The sequence below is a fragment of the Mauremys reevesii genome, linkage group 9 (assembly GCF_016161935.1).
Source record: "Mauremys reevesii isolate NIE-2019 linkage group 9, ASM1616193v1, whole genome shotgun sequence".
NCBI classification, from domain to species: domain Eukaryota; kingdom Metazoa; phylum Chordata; order Testudines; family Geoemydidae; genus Mauremys; species Mauremys reevesii.
In genome coordinates, this window is record NC_052631.1 from 55,193,155 (window position 1) to 55,212,504 (window position 19,350).

At 45.8% G+C, this 19,350-nt stretch overlaps 1 protein-coding gene across 18 annotated transcripts in view; it reads right to left on the bottom strand.

Annotated features, from left to right (window-relative positions):
- FARP2 (FERM, ARH/RhoGEF and pleckstrin domain protein 2) overlaps nucleotides 1-19,350 on the bottom strand; it is a 209,780-nt gene that overhangs the window by 108,561 nt on the left and 81,869 nt on the right. For all 18 annotated transcript variants that reach the window (XM_039487655.1, XM_039487658.1, XM_039487651.1 and 15 more), the window contains exons 5-7: nucleotides 19,249-19,327; nucleotides 7,952-8,049; nucleotides 6,027-6,141 (exon numbers count right to left, since the gene is read on the bottom strand). In XM_039487655.1, the coding sequence (XP_039343589.1) occupies nucleotides 6,027-6,141; nucleotides 7,952-8,049; nucleotides 19,249-19,327 (292 nt within the window). The remainder of the gene's footprint in view (nucleotides 1-6,026; nucleotides 6,142-7,951; nucleotides 8,050-19,248; nucleotides 19,328-19,350) is intronic.

The following is a 19,350-nucleotide window of genomic DNA, read 5'->3' on the forward strand; positions in this document are numbered from 1 at the left end:
TTTGCCATCTACATTACTGCACTGCATACAAAAAAGGCAACAAATGGAATTATCATACAGTTTAATGGAAGGAAACTGGATGATGGAGGAAGGGTAGGGGGCTGGGAAAAACAAAGGAACTCAGCAATTTTTGCTTAGAACTGACTAGCCTCAGCACAGGCTGTATTTATGTATGCCATGTTAAAACATGCTTTTAGAAAAAAAAATGTACCCAGGGAACAGCTCTCCCCCGCAATCGATATTCAATTAGTTTAGAATAGACTATATGCTATTTAGGGTATGATCTGTTTATTTTTGTATACTATCCTGTGCCAAGTGTAACATGAGCATTAAATGAACAATATTTCCTGCAATAACCTTTCCTTCTTCTAGCCTTTTTTTTTTAAAGATGCCTTCTCCTAACAGTTTATAGAGTTACCATTAAGACCAGACATCTTTGTTCTATTTCTATAAAGTAATGTTTTTCTGTTGAACATGTTCAGATAAATTATTAATAATTAAAGTAGAATTTATGGAAATAGGGACCTCAACTGTACGTATAGACCATCTTTAAAATTAATACCAGTACAACCACAGAACCCATTCAGAATGCAATCCTTTTAAATATGAAAAAGTACTGCAGGAATCATGATTCTCTCACTCTTACAAGTGGTTACATACTGGAAAATCATTGTACCACATACGTTCTGGGTGAGTGAGTACAAGTGGTTAAAACATTCAGTATAGCTTCTACTGCTTTATTCTGTAAGAATGAGTACTTGTGGCACCTTAGAGACTAACAAATTTATTTGGGCACAAGCTTTTGTGGGCTATAACCCACTTCATCAGATGCATGGAGTGGAAAATACAGTAGGAAGATATATATAACAGTACATGAAAAGATGGGAGTTGCCTTACCAAGTGGGGGGGGGGGGGAGACAATTCAGTTAAAGAGGGCTATTATCAACAGGTTGAAAAAAATCACTTTTGTAGTGGTAATCCAGGTGGCCCATTTCAAACAGTTGACAAGAAGGTATGAGTAACAGTAGGGGGAAATTAGCATAATAAATTTGTTAGTCTCTAAAGTACCCAGGGCCGCCCAGAGGATTCAGGAGGCCTGGGGCAAAGCAATTTTAGGGGCCCCTTCCATAAAAAAAAGTTGCAATATTATAGAATACTATATTCTCGTGGGGGCCCCTGCAGGGCCTGGGGCAAATTGCCCCACTTGCCCCCCCATCTGGGCAGCCCTGAAGGTGCCACTAGTACTCCTTGTTGTTTTTGCTGATACAGACTAACACGACTACCACTCTGAAACCTACTTTATTCTGTATTAACTTTGAAAAAATATCCATCTTCACAATGGCAAAGCCTGAAAAGATTTTTTCCCCCAATTACAAAAATTTCAGGGGTTCAAAAGGAGTTCAATATTTTTAAAGATTTAGTCTATATTGTGTTTTTCATCAAATTTGGGTATGATGTAGCCAAATAAATTTTATATACAAAGTATAATTACAACAGCATAACTTTTGTGAGCAGATAAGGCCTACATTGCATCTCTGTGGGATAAGTGATAAAAGGTTGGAAATATAAATTTTGGCCATAAATTCACACATTACACAACTTCAAGCATAGTGTGTACAACACAATGAGACAAACTCATTCGTGGTGTAATGCCATAATCTCAGAAAGAGGATGTTAGGGCTTCATGTGGTAAAAAATAAAATTACGGAAATGTGGTAAAACATGGTGGCTGGAGAATTTGGCATATGTCCAATAAAACTTCTAGGCACAAATTCAGGTGAGTAACTCGAGTACTATTTTATTACGTATAAAATCTGCTAGAGTTTAACTATTCAAATTTACCTAATAAAGTTAAGAGCACAATACCTGTCAGAAAGAATAGAATTTTTAAAAACTGCCTGCACCTACAATAGAAGGAACTTTCTAAAGTGGGGAAAACTAGGAATGAAGCCAAGCAGCTCATACTGCACAGAACACATTTATAAATGAGAAGCCGTTTCAAAGTAATTATCCTCAGATGTTTGCTGTAGACTAATCTGCATAGACTGGTCTGAAAACAATCTGGTCTAATTTTGTTCATCCATTAAGTAGATAAATCTACTTAGGCTTCCCCAAGTCAATGGATGACAACCTGCCAATTAAAGGTATTTTCCAACAAGAACTGCCTTCAGTACAGAAGGTCTCAATGCAAGGTTTCCTTACAGCTGGATCCATGTGTAGACAATATTTATTATCACAACATCCATACAGTAATGGGGAAGATCAAACTCAAACCCAGACACTGATACGTGTCCTTTGCTTTATATAGTTTTTTAAACCTACAATTAATTTATTTTATGGCTTGAAGAGGCAAAAGCATTGCATATTTAGAAATTGCACGGGTGAGAAAAGTAGAATTTCAGATTCTGCACGAGGATCTATATTCACAACCTATTTCCAAAGAAACCTCGATGAGGCTGGCTTTAGCACAAGATAACTGTGTTACAAGGGTCAGGATACTGATTTGCCTGATGACCACTCAAGACCAAGACCACTGTGGCTCTTCTGCTGTCATCTTGTTCTCTTCCCACCCTCCAGCCACAAAATTGTTATATTCACTTATTGTGTATTGTTTAAATCCTAAATTGTGCACTCTTTGAGGCAGGAACTGGCCTTGTGTTGTTTGTATAATGCCTAGTACAAGAGAAGTCTTTTAGGTATACCAGAATATAAAGTGGTCAACTTTGAATCTTGCAGAGGTACATATCTACTGAGCTGTACCATTAATAGACTATTTTGGCACCGAGTAAACAGATCCGACAGTTTAAATGTAGAAGCCATATTTTACACACAAAAAATGAATCACTCATTTTAAGCAGCACAATATAAGCCAGAGGTCAGCAACCTTTGGCACGCGTGCCAAAGACGGCACGCGAGCTGATTTTTAATGGCACACTGCTGCCTGTCAGAGTCCCAGCAGGCAGCAGCATGCCATTAAAAATCCTGGCCAGCCTGCTCTTCTCCGCCCTCCGCTCCCCCAACTTCCCCCCCGTGGGGGCAGGGGGCAGAAGGTTGGTCCTGCTGGCTCCCCTGCCTCTTCCCGTAGCGTGCTGGGGTTCCTGCCCCTCCTCTGCCTCTCTGTCCCTCCCTCCATGCCAGCCGATCAGCTGATGGCCCTTGCAAGGGAGGGGGTCGGGAAGGAGGCAGGGCCTTGGGTGGGTGGAATAGGGGCATATCCCCTCCAGCCCCCTGTCCTGACCCCCACCACACACACACTCCTCCTAGCCCTCTGCCATGACCCCCCCCACACACATACCCCAGCCCTCTGCCCTGAGCCCCTCCCCCCCCAGGCCCGTGCCCTGAGCCCTGCACCCCCCGCATACACACCCAGCTCTCTGCTTGACTCCTTCACCCCATGATCCCAGTCCTGAATCTGGCATCCCCACGCATACCCAGCTCCCCCGCCCTGACACCTGCACCCTCCGCACAGGCCCCCAGCCCTGACTCTTGCAGCCCCCCCCACATCTTGACTCTTGCACGCCCCATATCCCCACCCCACCCTGAGCACCAAACGGGAACTCCTGCACCCCCCCCTTCCCACCTGCACCCCTCGCACCAAATGGGAGCTGCCCAGGTAAGTGCCCCATACCCAAACCTCCTGCCCCAATCCTGAGCCAGATTTTCATTCTAGCTCCTGGCCAGACCCTTCACCCCTAGCCCTGTGCTCAGTGCACTCCCACCCTCAGCTCAGTGCAGAGACGCGAAGAGAATGGGCCAGAACCAGGGAGAAGGTAAGTACCCACTGTATGTGGGCAGGGCCGGGACCCCAGACCACCAGCGGGCTGAGCAGGTCCGGCAGCTGGGATCCCGGCTGGCAGGAGCCGGCGGATGGAGTGGTTGTTCAGAGTTGCAAACATTTCAGAGTTATGAACAACCTCCATTCCCGAGGTTTTTGTAACTGAGGTTCTACAGTACTATTTTATGGTCACTTCTGTCCCAGAGATTTTCAACTTTTCTATTCTCTTTATACTTCACAGAGTATAAAATACCCATACTATGGAATTTATTTATAATTAATTAATTAATTATAAACAAGGCCCTATGTAACCAGTAAAAATTATATTCTGCAACTGGAAATTCTGGGACAGTCTTACACAAACTATAAAATACTTAAAGAAATTAAAATAGAAAAGGAATTAGTTTTAAACCACTACTACTCAGACCATAAGGTCTTTAGCAAAGAAGACCATCATGGTAATGCATACAGTGTTAAAATTGTATTGTAAAGTTAGTGCAGGTGAACAGCATGTTTTCATCCTCCTTATTTCTCCCTACCTCCCACAAAGTTAAAAACATTATTAGCTCTAATGAGACTTCATTTGTCTAACAAAAATGAATGGCAGTTAAAAGAAAAAATGCACCCTGTATGAGTGACCACTAATGAGGTTGCTGCAGTCTACTGTATTTGGCAAGGTTTAGAGCAGGGGTCTCAAACTCAAATGACTATAAGGGCCACATGAGGTCTAGTGAACTGGCCCAAGGGCCGCATCACTGACACCAAAAAAAACAGGAGTACTTGTGGCACCTTAAAGACTAACAAATTTATTTAAGCATGAGCTTTCGTGAGCTACAGCTCACTTCTTCGGGTAGCTCACGAAAGCTCATGCTTAAATAAATTTGTTAGTCTTTAAGGTGCCACAAGTACTCCTGTTTTTTTTTGCGGATACAGACTAACACGGCTGCTACTCTGAAACCTATCACTGACACCCTCACCCTCACTGCCCCCGCCCCCACTCTTCCCCTTCCATGAGGCCCCACCCCTGCCCACCCCCCACCTGCCCCTTTCCACCCCCTTCCCCAAAGTCCCCACCCCAACGCTGCCCCTTTCCTGTCACTAGAGGGTGCAGAAAGGGTTCAGGGTGTGGCAGGGGGCTCAGTTCAGGGAGTTGGTGTGTGGGGTGCAAGAGGGAGGAGGGGTGCGGCAGGGGATTGGGGTGCAGGGTGCAGCAGGTGGCTCAGGGCAGGGAGTGCAGGAGGAGTGTGGGGTGTGGCAGAGGGCTCAGGGCAGGGAGTTGGGATGCAGGAGGGGTGCGGGATGCAGCAGGGGGCTCAGGGCAGGGAGTTGGGGTGCAGGAAGGGTGCAGGGTGTGAGCTCTAGCCCGGCACCGCTTACCTAGAGCAGTTCCGTGGTGGCAGCGGCACGCATCGGGGCCAGGGCAGGCTCCTGGCCCCACGCCACTCTGCTCCAGGAAGCAGCTGGAACCGAGCAGGGATGGGCACAGGGCTCTGCTGCAGCTCCTCCAGGTACCTCCCATGAAGCTCCCATTGGCCGCAGTTTCCTGTTCCCAGCCAATGGGAGCTGCGGGGGGAGTACAATGAAGCGAGGCAACGCAGGAGCCTTCTGCCTCCTCCTCCCTCCCCTAAAGGACGCACTGCCAGCCGCTTAAGGGAGTGGCGTGGGGCTTGCGGCGCCACAGGGGGCAATCCCGCAGGCCGGATTCGGCCCATGGGCTGTAGTTTGCCCACCCATGGACTGGAGGTAGGCAGAGCGGTGGGGGGGCGCGGGGAGCTTGGCAGGCTGCACAGAAGAGTCCATACAGCCGTGTGTTTGAGACCCTTGGTTTAGAGTATAAATTGATGCCATTATTGTGGTTTTGCTTCCACCTACCAACAGCATTTAGCTTATGCCATCTATATGAAGAAGCAAGCACGTGTAAAATTGTAAATGGCCTGTACTTCAGTCTCCTGGGGAAAAGGTGTTCTGTGTCAGTTTGGCACTATTTACACTCCAATTAGATCAAACTATGCTAGAACTTTTTAAACACATAACTAAGTATTTTCGGGGGTTAAAAACTGGGGGGGAGGAGGTTAGCTGTAGATGACGCCTAACTCAGTGCTCCTGCATCTAGATTCTTTTACTGCCCCCATCACCATGATATTTGAATTCCATCAAACAATTATCATCTTTCTAATTTCCCTGCACTGTTTCATCAATATGCTGTAATACTATAACATTTCCAAACAGCCCGCCAATAATCTGCACTTACAAGTGCTTCCTGTGAAACTCCAGTATCTTTCCTTGTACTCTTTCCTGGTTTGGCAAGTATTGGTTTGTTTTTAGGTGATCACGATCCCCAGATTCATCAAAATCCCCAATCTCCGCTATGATAAAAAGTAATAGAACATGTCAGAATTTAAAGAAACAATACTTGAGTAAAGAAAATAAAGTTAATAATCCTCAATTCTAACTTTTCTATAAAATACCATTTACATAGTACTTTAACATTTGTTTTTATGATGATATTTATTGGCACTCCCTCATCTACAAGTTTTCACGTGGGGGGTTTTCCATAAGAGACAGGACCAAACTATCAATCAATGAGTTACCTTTATCTCTAAAAAGTCATATCAGACTAATTCCTTCCAATACTGTGAATTAGGCAGCCATTGTTGGGACTTAAGTGTGGTCTACACACAAAGCTGCAGAGCAGTTTAAATGCAACTTCGTGTTTAGCTTGTGCCTGTAATTTATAGGTGCAAACTAAACAGATTTAAACCAGGTTTAAACTGATGAATGTCCACATAGGGCTTTGCACCTTTTAATTAAAATTAGTTTTTAACAGATTTAAGTTAAACCAATGCAATTTCTGTGTAGACAAGCTCAGAGTAGTTTTGTAGAATCATGATAAACATATTTCAGCTTAACCTTCAAAAAGGACTGCTATAAACATCTCAGAATTTTTTTTTAAATAGTTATGAAAAATACCATGAAAGTACCTTGTTTAAAATTAGCCTGACCTATAAAACCAAGAAGTTTTAAACATGATCATCTTGTAAATATATTAAGCACAAAATATTTATATTCCTTTGTCACTTTTGCTTTTCTAGCATCCTAAGATTCACTCCTGAAATGTGGCCACAGATGTTGATACTTACTCAGCTGTTCCATGTTGATTTGAAGTTCTTTCAAAAACACAAGATAGTGCTAGAAAATCCTTGGCGAGTTTTCATAGCACAAATCATTGGACATTATGTAAGATAGATTTGGCCTTCCAATAAGTGGAGTCATATTCCATTATTGTGTCTGAAGAGGTGTTTCTTAAAACATTTTTGGTTTGGGTGGGCAGGGAGAAAGGAAGAATGCATCCCCTTTGTCTTATATTTAAGATTTGTAAATAAATTTCATTGCTTGTCTCCTTTAATCCCTAGGGCCAGATTTTCAATGCTATTTTGGCACCTAAATGCCTTTGAAAATCTGGCCTTAGGGCCCTCAGGGATCTTGAGGGTCCTAAACAGAAACCAAGTCCATTCAGCCTCCACCTCGCTCCCAAACAGGAGCCCACCACCTGCCTTTCCAATTCTCCCTTCTCTCTAACTCTTCCTAGCAACAAGTCCTTCCCCAGAAGGACGATATTCTCACTATCAGGCCTGTTTTCTTGTGTTGCCAGACTCCTGCTCTAATTCCCTCCACTTCCTGCCTGCCCTCCATATGTACACTGCCTTGTAGCCTGAAGTTGATTTGGAAACTGATATTGGGAAGAATTAAGGCAGATAAGAAGGGAAGACCAGAAAATGAGCAAGATTACTGGCAGTGGGAAGAGAGCCAGGTGAGAGTTACAACAGATAAGATTCTTGACTCAGCCCCACCTTCCAGCAGCCAAAACTGTATTGCTTTTAAGCACAACACTCCAAAGTGGCCTCCTTCCCAACCCCATGAAAATTGGCCAATCCTCATTGTGTTAAATACATGGTGATCATCCAGTATGCAAAAGGTTAAAGATTAACCAGTTACGTTTTTTTTAATCAACATTAGACTTGTGAAATAGAAAATACTTGTTTTAGTTTTTTTGTTTGGGTTTTTTATTATTATTATTATTGACATGCAGATAATGCTTTGCATGCGCTGATACATGATCTAGTTCAGTTTAACAGTGGCAACATCAGTTTATGCTAGGATAGCCAACATACTAACACTGCAGAAGATGAGAGATGATCAGAGCTGCTGTGTTGTCACTGCAGGTTAGTCGTTCCTCTGCCAAGTCTCTCTTGATTTGTAATGCAAACAGATACCTAAAAAGGAAGAGTGAAGAGTATAATCTTTTGATGAGCTAAAGAAAACAACTCAACACTACTTACACAATAAGCAGCTTCTACAAATATTCTTCAAAAAGTACATAAAACAGAACTCATCATTTCTCAATGACAATCACATAAAATTAAAAAAGTAGTACATAACATAGGTAGGTCAAATCCCTAACCAATCTGGCCACATAAAGCAATTTAACAGTGTGATGGAGTCAACTGTCACAGGGGAACCAAACTCTTTGCAAAGCTTGGCTTATCAGAAAGCAGGTTTTAGAAAGTCTGTTTCGACCTCGGGATTAGATCTCGGTCATGGTTCAAAGGGTTTCATCTACCCACACAGTGGGGGAGGTGCATGGCTACTAATATCTTATTAGCAAAGTATGCAGAGAGGAAGAGGAGCCTGGGGTCCTATAAATCTTCTAACTCAGCCTGAGAAGATACAGCACTGGGGAAAGATGATATTGGACTTGAGACTTTGGCTGGAGCTTGCCTATTTAAAGAAACTACGGACTGTTCAGTGAGTAAAAACTTTGGGCAAGCTGATATACCAGTAGCTGTGGAGAAATGGGACTGAATGCAATGGGTGAGTCTGCTGATGTAATACTTGTATTTTAATAACTTGTCTGTCTGTTCTTTCTTCCCCCATCCCTGCCCTTATGTAGTAGGCAAATCATCTTGGCCCAACAGTGAGTACCCAGAGAAGTGCATTTTTACCCCCAATCTCTGTTTTAAGAATTGATGATAAACCTTTGTAGCCTCAGCCATCAAACCCACAGACTGACTTGCTATTCATTCTATGGGAGTAACATCAGAGCCTTTAATTTAACTGCTCAGCCCATCCTTCAGACCATTGATGGTTTGGGACTTTGTGAAGAAGCTTTACTTGGAATGGAAACAGACTGACTTCCCACTTCAAAAAAATTCTAACATGAGCATCCTATCAATTTCCTTGTTGATCAATCACAAAACCTGCAAGGTACACATTATTCTTAATTTACAGTTGGGGAAAACACCAATTATTTATATTAGAATAATTAAGGTTCTTTGATGTAGTCAGTGTAGAGCCCATTGTAGGTGTACATGTATCTCCTGTGCACGAGATCACCGTCTTTTGAATAGCAGTTCTGTCAGGATTGAGCATGTGCCCTGTGGCTCCTCATGCTTCTATGAGAAGGCATAAAGGGTGGAATGGCCACCGCACTTCCTCAGTTCCTGTGCAATTCAAAGTGCATTTTAGCTGAGGTCACCAAAAGCAGGGATAAAGCAGGGGTGGGCAAACTACAGCCCACAGGCCACTTCCAGCCCATCAGACTTTTTAATCTGACCCTCAAGCTCCTGTCAGGGAGCGAGGTCAGGGGCTTGCCCTGCTCCACACGTGCTGTGGCTCCACATGGCTCCTGGAACCAGCTATATGTCCCTGCTCTGGCTCCTACACATAGGTGCAGCCAGGGGGCTCTGCACACTGCCCCTGCCCCAAGCACCAGCTCTGCAGCTTCCACTGTCCAGGAGCTGTGGCCAGAGCTGTCTGGCCAGCACCTCCACGTAGGAGTCGGAGGTGGGACATGCCACTGCTTCTGGGAGCTGCTTGAGGTAAGCACCACGTGGAGCCTGCACCCCTGACCTCGTCCCATGTCTGAACTGCCCCCAGCCTTGATTCCCCTGCCGCCCTCTGAACCCCTGGGTCCCAGCCTGGAGCACCTGTTGATACCCAAAACCCCTCAATCCCAAGCCCCACCCCAGAGTTTGCACCCCCAGCTGGAGCCCTCACCGCCTCCCACATCCCAACCCCCTGCCCCAGCCTGGAGCCCTCTCCCGCACCCTGAACTCTTCATTTCTTGCCTCACCCAAGACCCACCCCCAGCCACAGCCCTCACCCCCTTCCCTCACCCCAACCCCCAATTTCATGAGCATTCATGGCCCACCATATAATTTCCATACCCAGATGTGGCCCTCAGGCCAAAAAGTTTGCCCATCCCTGGGATAGAGGGTGGGTTGAATATTTCACACTGACATCTCAAAGAAGCAGTTACTGTAGGATAAGTAACAGTTCTTTATTCTTTGAGTATGTGGCAGTGTGGATCCCAATGTAGGTGACTGGCCGGCAGCACACCTTTGGGATGGTCGGATGAGAAGTACCTCTATCAAAGCTACCTCTATCAAACAGAGATTGTAGTACTGCTCTCCTAAAGTTGGCATCTACCTTGTCAGCTAGGTACAGTGTAGAATGCTTGACAAGAATTGGGGGGGGCAACGAGGGAGAGAATTACTCCATATCACTGCCTTACCAAGTTCAGAAATTGGCAAATTTCTGAAACGGGGAGCATGTCACTTGAGCTCTGATGGGAGTACGCCTTCATGTTCAGTGAGAGAGGTGCACCAGCCAATTGTAAGATACAATAAGATACATTGCGTCATCCACTTAGATATTCTATGTGATGGCCTGACCTTATGGACTGCCCAACTATAGCCAGAAATAACCCAGGAGACAGTCTGAACAGCTTGGTTCTGTTTATGAAGTAACATAAGCCTCTGGAAATATCCAGTGTATGCAACTTCTCTCCTGAAGTGGCATGGAACTTCATGAAGTCCACAGGCAAGTTAACTAATTTTTACTCCTGGGGGAATTCTGCATCACTGTGCGTGTGCAGAATTCATGTCCCCCACCAGATTTCTTTGCTTCCCCACAGAAAAATGACTTCTGACAGGAAAGCGAAGGGAAGCTGCAAGAGCCATCATGCGCCCCTCTCGGCAACACAGGCAGCTTGGCTCGGTAGAGACATAAATCACAGCCGGGGGAGGCAGGGGCGGGGCAGTCATGTGTGTGAGAGAGAGAGAGACAGACAGACTCTCGGGCGCTCGGTGTGGAGGGGCAGGGCTTCAGAGTGTTTCTGAGGAGGTAGGCATGGGACAGGCTCTGTCCCTTCAGGCAGAGCAGAATGTAGCAGCCTGCCTGCTAAGTGAATTGTTCCCATTGTCTTTTTGAATTCCCCCAGGAGTATAAAACAGGTGTAAAAGTTTTAAGGCTCCTTCACATTGCCAGAGGGGTGTAAAAGACAGTATGGCCTTATAAATGCTTATGGGGATTTCGTGATTAGAACTGGTCTAAATTTTTGGACTGAAAAAATTTCCTATCAAAATGTGCTCCATTAACTGTTTGCTACTGACCTTTCTGGAGATGATCAGTAGCCAATATAAATTGTGAGTTTGATTCCCCAGCCCTCAGTTGTCTATGATGCAACACTGATCATGTGGCTGTGTAGCGGGGTGATTACCCCGCTCCTGCCCTGAAGGGCTTAAAACAGCCCTGGGAGAGGGCTGTGGCAGGAAAAGCAGCTACTAGGCTGATTGGGGAAGCAGCTGCCGCTGGGCCACGCCCCAATCAGGCCTCAGCTGGCCCTATATAAGAGGCTGGGAGCCAGGAGCTCAACAGTCCCTCTCTGTGTTCAGAGAGAGAAGGGCCTGGCTGCAGGGAGGTTAACCAGTGGAGCAGGGCTGGGGAAAGGCCAAGGGAGCCAGGGAGCTCTGGCCTAGGAAAACCCCAGGCTGCAGGCCTGGTAAGGCCTATTAGGTACGGGGTTGCAGGGGCAGCCCACGGGTAGTCAGAGGCAGCAGGTCCAAACCCCTTTACCTGTGATGAGTGGCTTATACTGCAGTCTGCCCTAATGAACAGGGCCTAGATGGAGACTGGGCAGTAGCCAAGACTGAGGCAAAGTGGGGACAGTGGGTGGGGGTTCCCCTGGGAGAGGGAGACCCAGAACTGTGGGGATACTGTCAGGGGGCAGCACCCAGTTAAAGGGGCACCAGGGTCCTGGAAGGGACACAGGGGCCAGCAGTGATATCGGATCACCAGTTGACTGAGGGCGCTCCTGGGTCAAAGAGCTAATTCCCGGAGACAATCAGCAGGAGGCGCCACAGGGGTGAGTCCACTCGCTTACAGGTTGCATATATTCGTTGACTAATAACTAGAAATAAAGGGTCAAATCTAGCTACATTATGATTAGACAAGGGGGTTTGGGGATTTTCTCCAATGCTCCCCACTCCTATTCTCCATCTATTGCATTGTAGTTTAAATAAATTACTGAAATAATGGAAACCAGAGTGATATTGCCTTATTTTGACAAATAAAACATGCAGAATTTTAAAATATTGTGCACAGAATTCCTCCAAGAGGAATTGATTCAAATAGAACTCAGAACACCTTGGGGATGAAGTTTCAGCACTGCCTTGTGCCTATGAAATGCTGTGTAGGAAGGGTCACCTATAAGTGCTTGGAGCTCACTCTCTCTTCTAGCTGAAGTGACAGCAACTAGAAAGACAATCTTCAGTGAGATGAAGTAAGAAGCACTCTGAAAGGGGCTTGCAGGGAAGCACCTTGAGTAGCAACACGACAACAGTGAGGTCCCAGGCAGCAGCAAGTCCTTACTTCTGCTACCTTGGTAGCCAATTTTCTCAAAACACAAAAATCGACAGTGAGATCCAGCACAGGATCTAGTGCGCAAGTGCTTCCTTTAGGAAATTACTCTGACACACTAAGACAGAACACCAAGATTCAGGTCTATAAGACAACTGTTATTCCTACACTCCTTTATGGATGCGTAACCTGGATGACCTATTGACAGCACCTCAAGAGTTTGACTGATAGGTGTAGTAGGAAGAGATCCTGAGATATAAGCCCTTGTATTAGAGGCCTGGTATGAGGCTTGAGCTAAAGTAGTGGGCAAGATTTGCTAATATAAAGTGAAGTTAGCAAAAGTTAGGCTATGAGCAAACGTCAGGCTCTGCCTGTTTGCAAGTTTACAGAATTTGGCAAGACCAGGCCTAATATTGCAGAAACACACGTTTTTAAAAAGTGCTAGGCACAGAATACTTACACAAACATCCCTATATTAAGGATGGTACAAAAACATTTCCCAAGGATAACAGGAACACACTGACCCCTTTTAAAATATAAGGTCAGGATGACAGCATAATAGAGATGTTTTGATTGAACCAACATGTATAAGGAGATGAGTAATAACTAGGCATGTCAGGGGGCAGTAACTATGTTAGAGGTGCAGTACGTAACTTGTTTATATTAGGTGTGACAAAGCTCCGACCTTGTCTCAGTGGGTCCTGTGCTTCCTGGTGGATTACGCTAGCCTCAGAGGCTCACTGTGACCCTCTACATAGCCCTTCTCTCTCTCAAGGTAAGAGTCACAGCCTACTGAGCCATTTTCATCATAAGCCAGCAAGGGAGGTGAGGAGAAGCAACCCTCCCTCGCACAGTCTTTGTCTCCCAGTCTCAGTGAATTAACCGGGGAAGGGGGGAGCCTGGGCCTGCCCTCTATTCTGGGCCCTGGGACCCTAATAGTAGCAGCTATTGGTAGCTGGCTTTTTGGAAACAGGATGAGTACAATTCCCTGGGCCACTTCCCCACAGCAGCCCCCACTTCCTCAATATCTACTTCACCCTTACCTCAGGGCCTCCTTCCTTGTGCCTGATAGGGTTTGTACTGCTCAGTTTTTCCAGCAGCATGGCTTCCTACTACAGCTCCCGACACGCACATCCACCAGACCAACTGGGAGGCTTTTAACTAGTTTCAGCCAGCCCTGATTGGCTTCAGGTGTCCCAATTAACTTAGCTGTCTTCACTGCTTTCTGGAAGGATCTTAATTGGCCCCAGGTGTCTTAATTGACCTGGAGCAACTGCCATTTGCTTACCCTGGTAACAGGGATTTGTTTAGCCTGGGGCTAATATATCTGTCTCCCACTAATTTCTTATAGCCATCTGGCCTTGCCTCATCACATAGGGTATGAAGAGGTGTTTTTGAGTGTGTGTTTTGGTCCAGCCGAGGGGGGAATGGAAAGTCCCGCAATTCTCTGAGCTGCGTTTACCATTATGGGCATACATGTTTCAGTATTTTTGTAGAGTTTTCTAGGTACTATTACCATGCTTTGTTGACAATAAACCTGGCCTGGCATCTTAACTGATTTTGTGATTATTGGACAGTTTGCTCAAGGTTTTCTGTGCTGGCTGTTTGCGCAGAGCTGGGGCAGCACACAGGGTGAAAAGCACACACACACACACACACACACAGCCAAACATCTAATCATACTGGTTACTGACAACTGCTGATTTGGTAAGTAAGCGAGCTGTCCTCTGTAGAAATCACGCTCTAACATGACAGAATACCACATGCTAGGGAACCCCCTTATCCCCTCCCTGCAATGCTGAACATCTAACCACAGTAGCAGGTCTTCAATAGACCTTTGAGGAACTTTGATACCATTGAGTAGAAGACAACAGCATGACCATACAGGTGGATGGCATGCACAGATCATTACAAGCTGTACTGTAATGGAGCTGAACAAAAAGGTGCAGTGTTTCAGATGAGGTAAGTATTCTGTGACACTGATGCCTGCATAGTGTCCAGGCCATGTTCTGCTACCTATACTCATAACATCTTCCGTGTCAACAAACAAGTTTTTCTGTGAATGTATCAGGATCTCTTGATCTTTACCATGACTTCCTGGTCTTGTCTAGAGCAATCCCTACCTGTGGAACTTAACTAGCCAATATCCTCATGCCTCACCTGAGGCAGAACTGTATCATCCAGTACCATCCTTGGGGTCACGCTCTGAGGATAGTGGAGAAGCAACTTTACGCAGTGCTGATGAAAGACCTCTGTACTGGTTCCAGTGACGGTCACCACTTCGATGCACAGTATGTCTGGAGGTGACATCAGTTCTTCTATGAATGCATCTCTCAGGCTCTTTATCAGCTTGACCATGGTGCTAGTACCAAGTCTCCTTTCCATGTGCACTCCCATCTTGGTGGAGGATTTGAAGGCTGTGTTTTTGAAGAAAGTGATGTTTTATGTCCTCTTTGCAGAATGATCCTGAATGGTGTTTGGAATTATGTTTTTGTTCCATCCCACTTTGCCTCTGGGTGTCAGTCTTCTGTAAGAAGGGTATGGGGTGGCTGGCTCTATCACCAAAGGAGATTGACATTGTCGGTACTGGCTTCAACACCATCCTCTTCACACATTTCTTCTTTAATGCCCTATCGCAGGGTATGATGTCTGCTTGAGGGATTGCTGGCTTTCACAGACTCTTTTGGCTTCATTTTGGTGTCATTTCCTCTGGATCTGAAGTGACCTGTATGGACTGCTCAAGCAGATGTCATATGAGCCTAACATGCCTGGATTTGCAGGCATAGGTGCCAACTAAAATATTAGTGGGTGCTTAGCACCCACCAGCAGCCAGCTCCCCCCCCTCCGCTCCAGCGCCTCCCGTCCGACTGCAGCCCCACCGATCAACTCCTCTCCCTCCCACCTGCTGCGATCAGCTGTTCTGCAGCGTGCAGGAGGCACTGTGGGGGAGGGGATGGAGTGGGGACAGGGAATGCTTGGGAGAGGGTGGAACTGGGTGGGAAGAGGTGGGGCGGAGGAGGAGCGGGGGTGGGAAGAACAGGGGCAGGGGTGGGGGGGCTTGGGAGACGAGGTGGGGTGGAGGCAGGGCCTAGTGCAGAGCAAGAAGAGGCGAGACAGGGGTGGGAGTTTGGGGGAGGGGGTAGGATGGGAGTGAGCGCGGAGCCTGGGGCAGAGTGGGAGATTGAGCAGCTCTGGGACCCAGAGGAAGCCTGCGCTTGCAGGTCCTCAAGGAATATTACCAGCACACTGAGCACTTGTCCAAGATGTGGCAGAAGATGCAATGACTGTCCATCAGTGAGGGGAATGAGGCAGTCACAAGACTGGCATGGTTTGAACCCTAATGGTTTGGAGTCCACCATAAGGCATGAAGGTTGGCACAAAGTGCCTCATCCCACTGTGCGGGAAGAGAGATACCAGACTTGAGGAAGGAGAAGAAGGAAAATGAAATTTCTTCACCCAATTAGTGAAAGGGAATGAATTTGAAGCTCCAAAAAAGTAGTTGCTTTCATCTTGCTGCCACAGGTAAGAGTGAACTGAGGGAGAGTCCCGGCCACTCCATCCTTTATAACCTTGCACGGGACTCCAAGGTATTACAGAGCATATGCACGACCCTGACAGACCCTGCTATTCAAAAGATTCCAATATTGCAAAGACTGGCATCATGGGCTGACTGCAGGGGGGAATTGACATTTTGATAGTGACAAAGATGGTAGGGATAAGTCTGGAAAGGGAGAACAAGTAGCTTATTTTCAGTGCACTAGAGAAGGGAGAGCAAGTGGAGGGATGCAAAGAAATTAGTATCAGAGGGGTAGCCATGTTAGTCTGGATCTGTAAAAGTAGCAAAGAGACTTGTGGCACCTTATAGACTAACAGATGTAGTTATGTAGTCTGTTAGTCTATAAGGTGCCACAAGACTCTTTGCTGCTTTTAAAGAAATTAGTGACACAGTCAAAGCGTTGGGCCAGGAAAATGCTCTTTGAAGCAACATTCTGAATAGATATGAACAGGGCAAGATCACATTGGTCAAGGCTACAGGAAAGGATGTTACAGTAACCAAAACAGGACATGATGAGATCCTGGATGAGACTATTAGCTGTGAGGATGAATAGAAAAGGCTGTGCCTTACAGATGTTATGCAGAAAAAAAAAATCAGCAATATTTAGACATAGCCTGGATACAAGACCTTAGAGAGAGGTTCAAGTCTGATATGAAACCCAGGTTACAAGCCTGAGTCACCTGATGGTATGCCTACACTACGAAATTAGGTCGATTTTAAAGAAGTCAATTTTTAGAAACTGATTTTATACAGTCAATTGTGTATGTCCACACTAAGAGCATTAAGTCAGAGGCGTGCGTCCTCACTACTGTGGCTAGCATTGACTTACGGAGCAGTGCACAGTGGGTAGCTATCCCACAGTCTCCGCCGCCAATTGGAATTCTGGGTTAAGCTCTCAATGCCTGATAGTGTGAAAACACTGTCGCGGGTGGTTTTGGGTACATATAGTCAGTTGCCTCTCCCTCTGTGAAAGCAATGGCAGATAATTGTTTCGCGCTTTTTTCCCTGGGTTACCCGTGTAGATGCCATACCACGGCAAGCATGGAGCCCACTCAGCTCACCGTCACCGCTGCTGTTGTGGGCAAGTCTACTGTGGGGGCTGCTGTGATCCAAGTAGCCAATGTAATCATTAGAAGAGCACAGCAAGGCGCGCTGTGCATCAGAGAGGCTTTGAAAACCAGTTTCATGATTGGCCACGCTTCAGTGTGGCAGGTGTGTGTGTGTGTGTGTGTGTGTGTGTGTGTGTGTGTGTGTGTGTGTGTGTGTGTGTGTGTGTGTGTGTGTGTGTGTGTGTGTGTGTGAGTGTTTCTCCTTGATGCAAACACGCCCCCTTTGATGATTTTAATTCCCTGTAAGCCAACCACCCTCCCCCCTTCGAAATAAACTAACTATTGTTTTGAAACCATGCATTCTTTCTTTATTAATTAAAAAAAATGAGATAACAGACAAGGTAACCCAGGTGGGGTGGGGGAGGAGGGAAGGACAAGGCCACATTGCTTATTGTAGCCACACTAAAAATCAAACTATTTGAATGACAGCCTTCTGTTGCTTGGGCCATCCTCTGGAGGTGAGTGGCTGGGTGCCCGGAGCCTCTCCTCCCCACCCGCGTTATTGGGTGAGGAGGCTATGGAACATGGGGAGGAGGATAGGCAGTTATACAGTAGATGCAGCAGGGGTCTGTGCTCTTGTTGGCTTTCCTGCAGCTCCAACAGATGCTTCATCATGTTTGTTTGCTCCCCCTCATTAGCCTCAGCATCGCGTCCTGCCTCCGCTCTTTGCGCTCACTTAATTCTTTCCTGGCTTCTGCTACTGAATGCCTCCATGCATTAAGCTGTGCTCTATCAGTGCGGGAGGACTGCATAAGCTCGGAAAACATGTCATCACGAGTGCGTTTTTTTTCCGCCTTCTAATCTGCAATAACCTCAGGGACGGAGATGATATGAGGAGCGTAGAAACATTCTGCACTCTGCGATTCTGGAGGGACTCCATGGTCACCTTGCTGCTGAGCTCGCCACGCTGACCAAACAGGAAATGAAATTCAAAAGTTCCCAGGGCTTTTCCTGAGTATCTGGCTAATGCATCGGAGTTCAAAGTACGGTCCAGAGCAGTCACAATGGAGCACTCTGGGATAGCTGCCAGAGGACAATACCGTCAATTTGCATCTGCACTACCCCAAATTTGTCACAGCAAAGTCAATTTTTGCACTACTCCCCTTGTCGGGGAGGAGTACAGAAGTCGATTTTAAGAGCCCTTTAGGTCGATGGAACGGGGTTGGTTGCGTGGACGCAGTCATTTTTAAATTGACCTAACACCGCTAAATTCTACCTAACACCATAGTGTAGACCAGGCCTAAGGTTATGAGGAGAGAACAGATGTGGGACCTAAATTTGTGCTGGCAGGAGGAGAGGAGAGAAAAGAAGATCAAAGTGAAGAGAGGAAGAGGAGACGATAGAGGTGGTGAGAACTGCAGAGAGGTGGAGGTAACCAGGAAGGAGAGATGGAGCCAGTTGCGGGACAGAGGAAGACAGCTGCTAGGATGCAGAAGAAAGGTCTGGTGAGAGGCAGATGGTCAAGATTACAACCATCCTGGGGAAGATCTGTTACAGGCAGATCTCTCCAAATCACATTACCTGTTGGTGATGAAGGGACAGGACCAGAGTACATTTACAGATAGTAACATGCTTAAGATATCAATTATTTACTAACTTTTTAAAATCTGACATAAGTAACACGCTAAATATGATAAGCAGATCAGCAGAAGCTGTTATAGATGTAATCTACTAACCTGATGGATTCTTGCTATTTGACAATTAACCATTTATTAAAACATTTATCACTTAATCCTTCTAGAAACTATTTATAAATGTACAATATAAAGAGTGACCATTTCCTCTATACAACTGCCTCCTTCAATGGTAACACATTGACATGTTTGGTAGACAGAAATTGCCCCCGCCGACCTGCACCGTTATCTATTCATGCAAACTTTCACTAGTTTTTACAGCCACAGGCATCATCTACCACCTGAATCATTAAGATAGGTATTTCTGTTAGAAATGTGACTTTCTAACAGAAATGCTCCCCCACCTCCCTTAAAAGCTAACCTTTATTGTTATAACAGAGAAAATACCCTCTTAGGTGAGCTTATTTCTGTCTTCTCTTCATTTCCGTATTTTTAACCACTAATGAACATTAATTACTTTGAAAGATATTTTACCTGGTGTATTCCTCTTGCAGCTGACCAGGGTCAGGAGGGAAAAACTTTACAGCTAGACGAAGCACTGTGTTCTTTGGTCCTATGAAAAAATATTAAACAGTT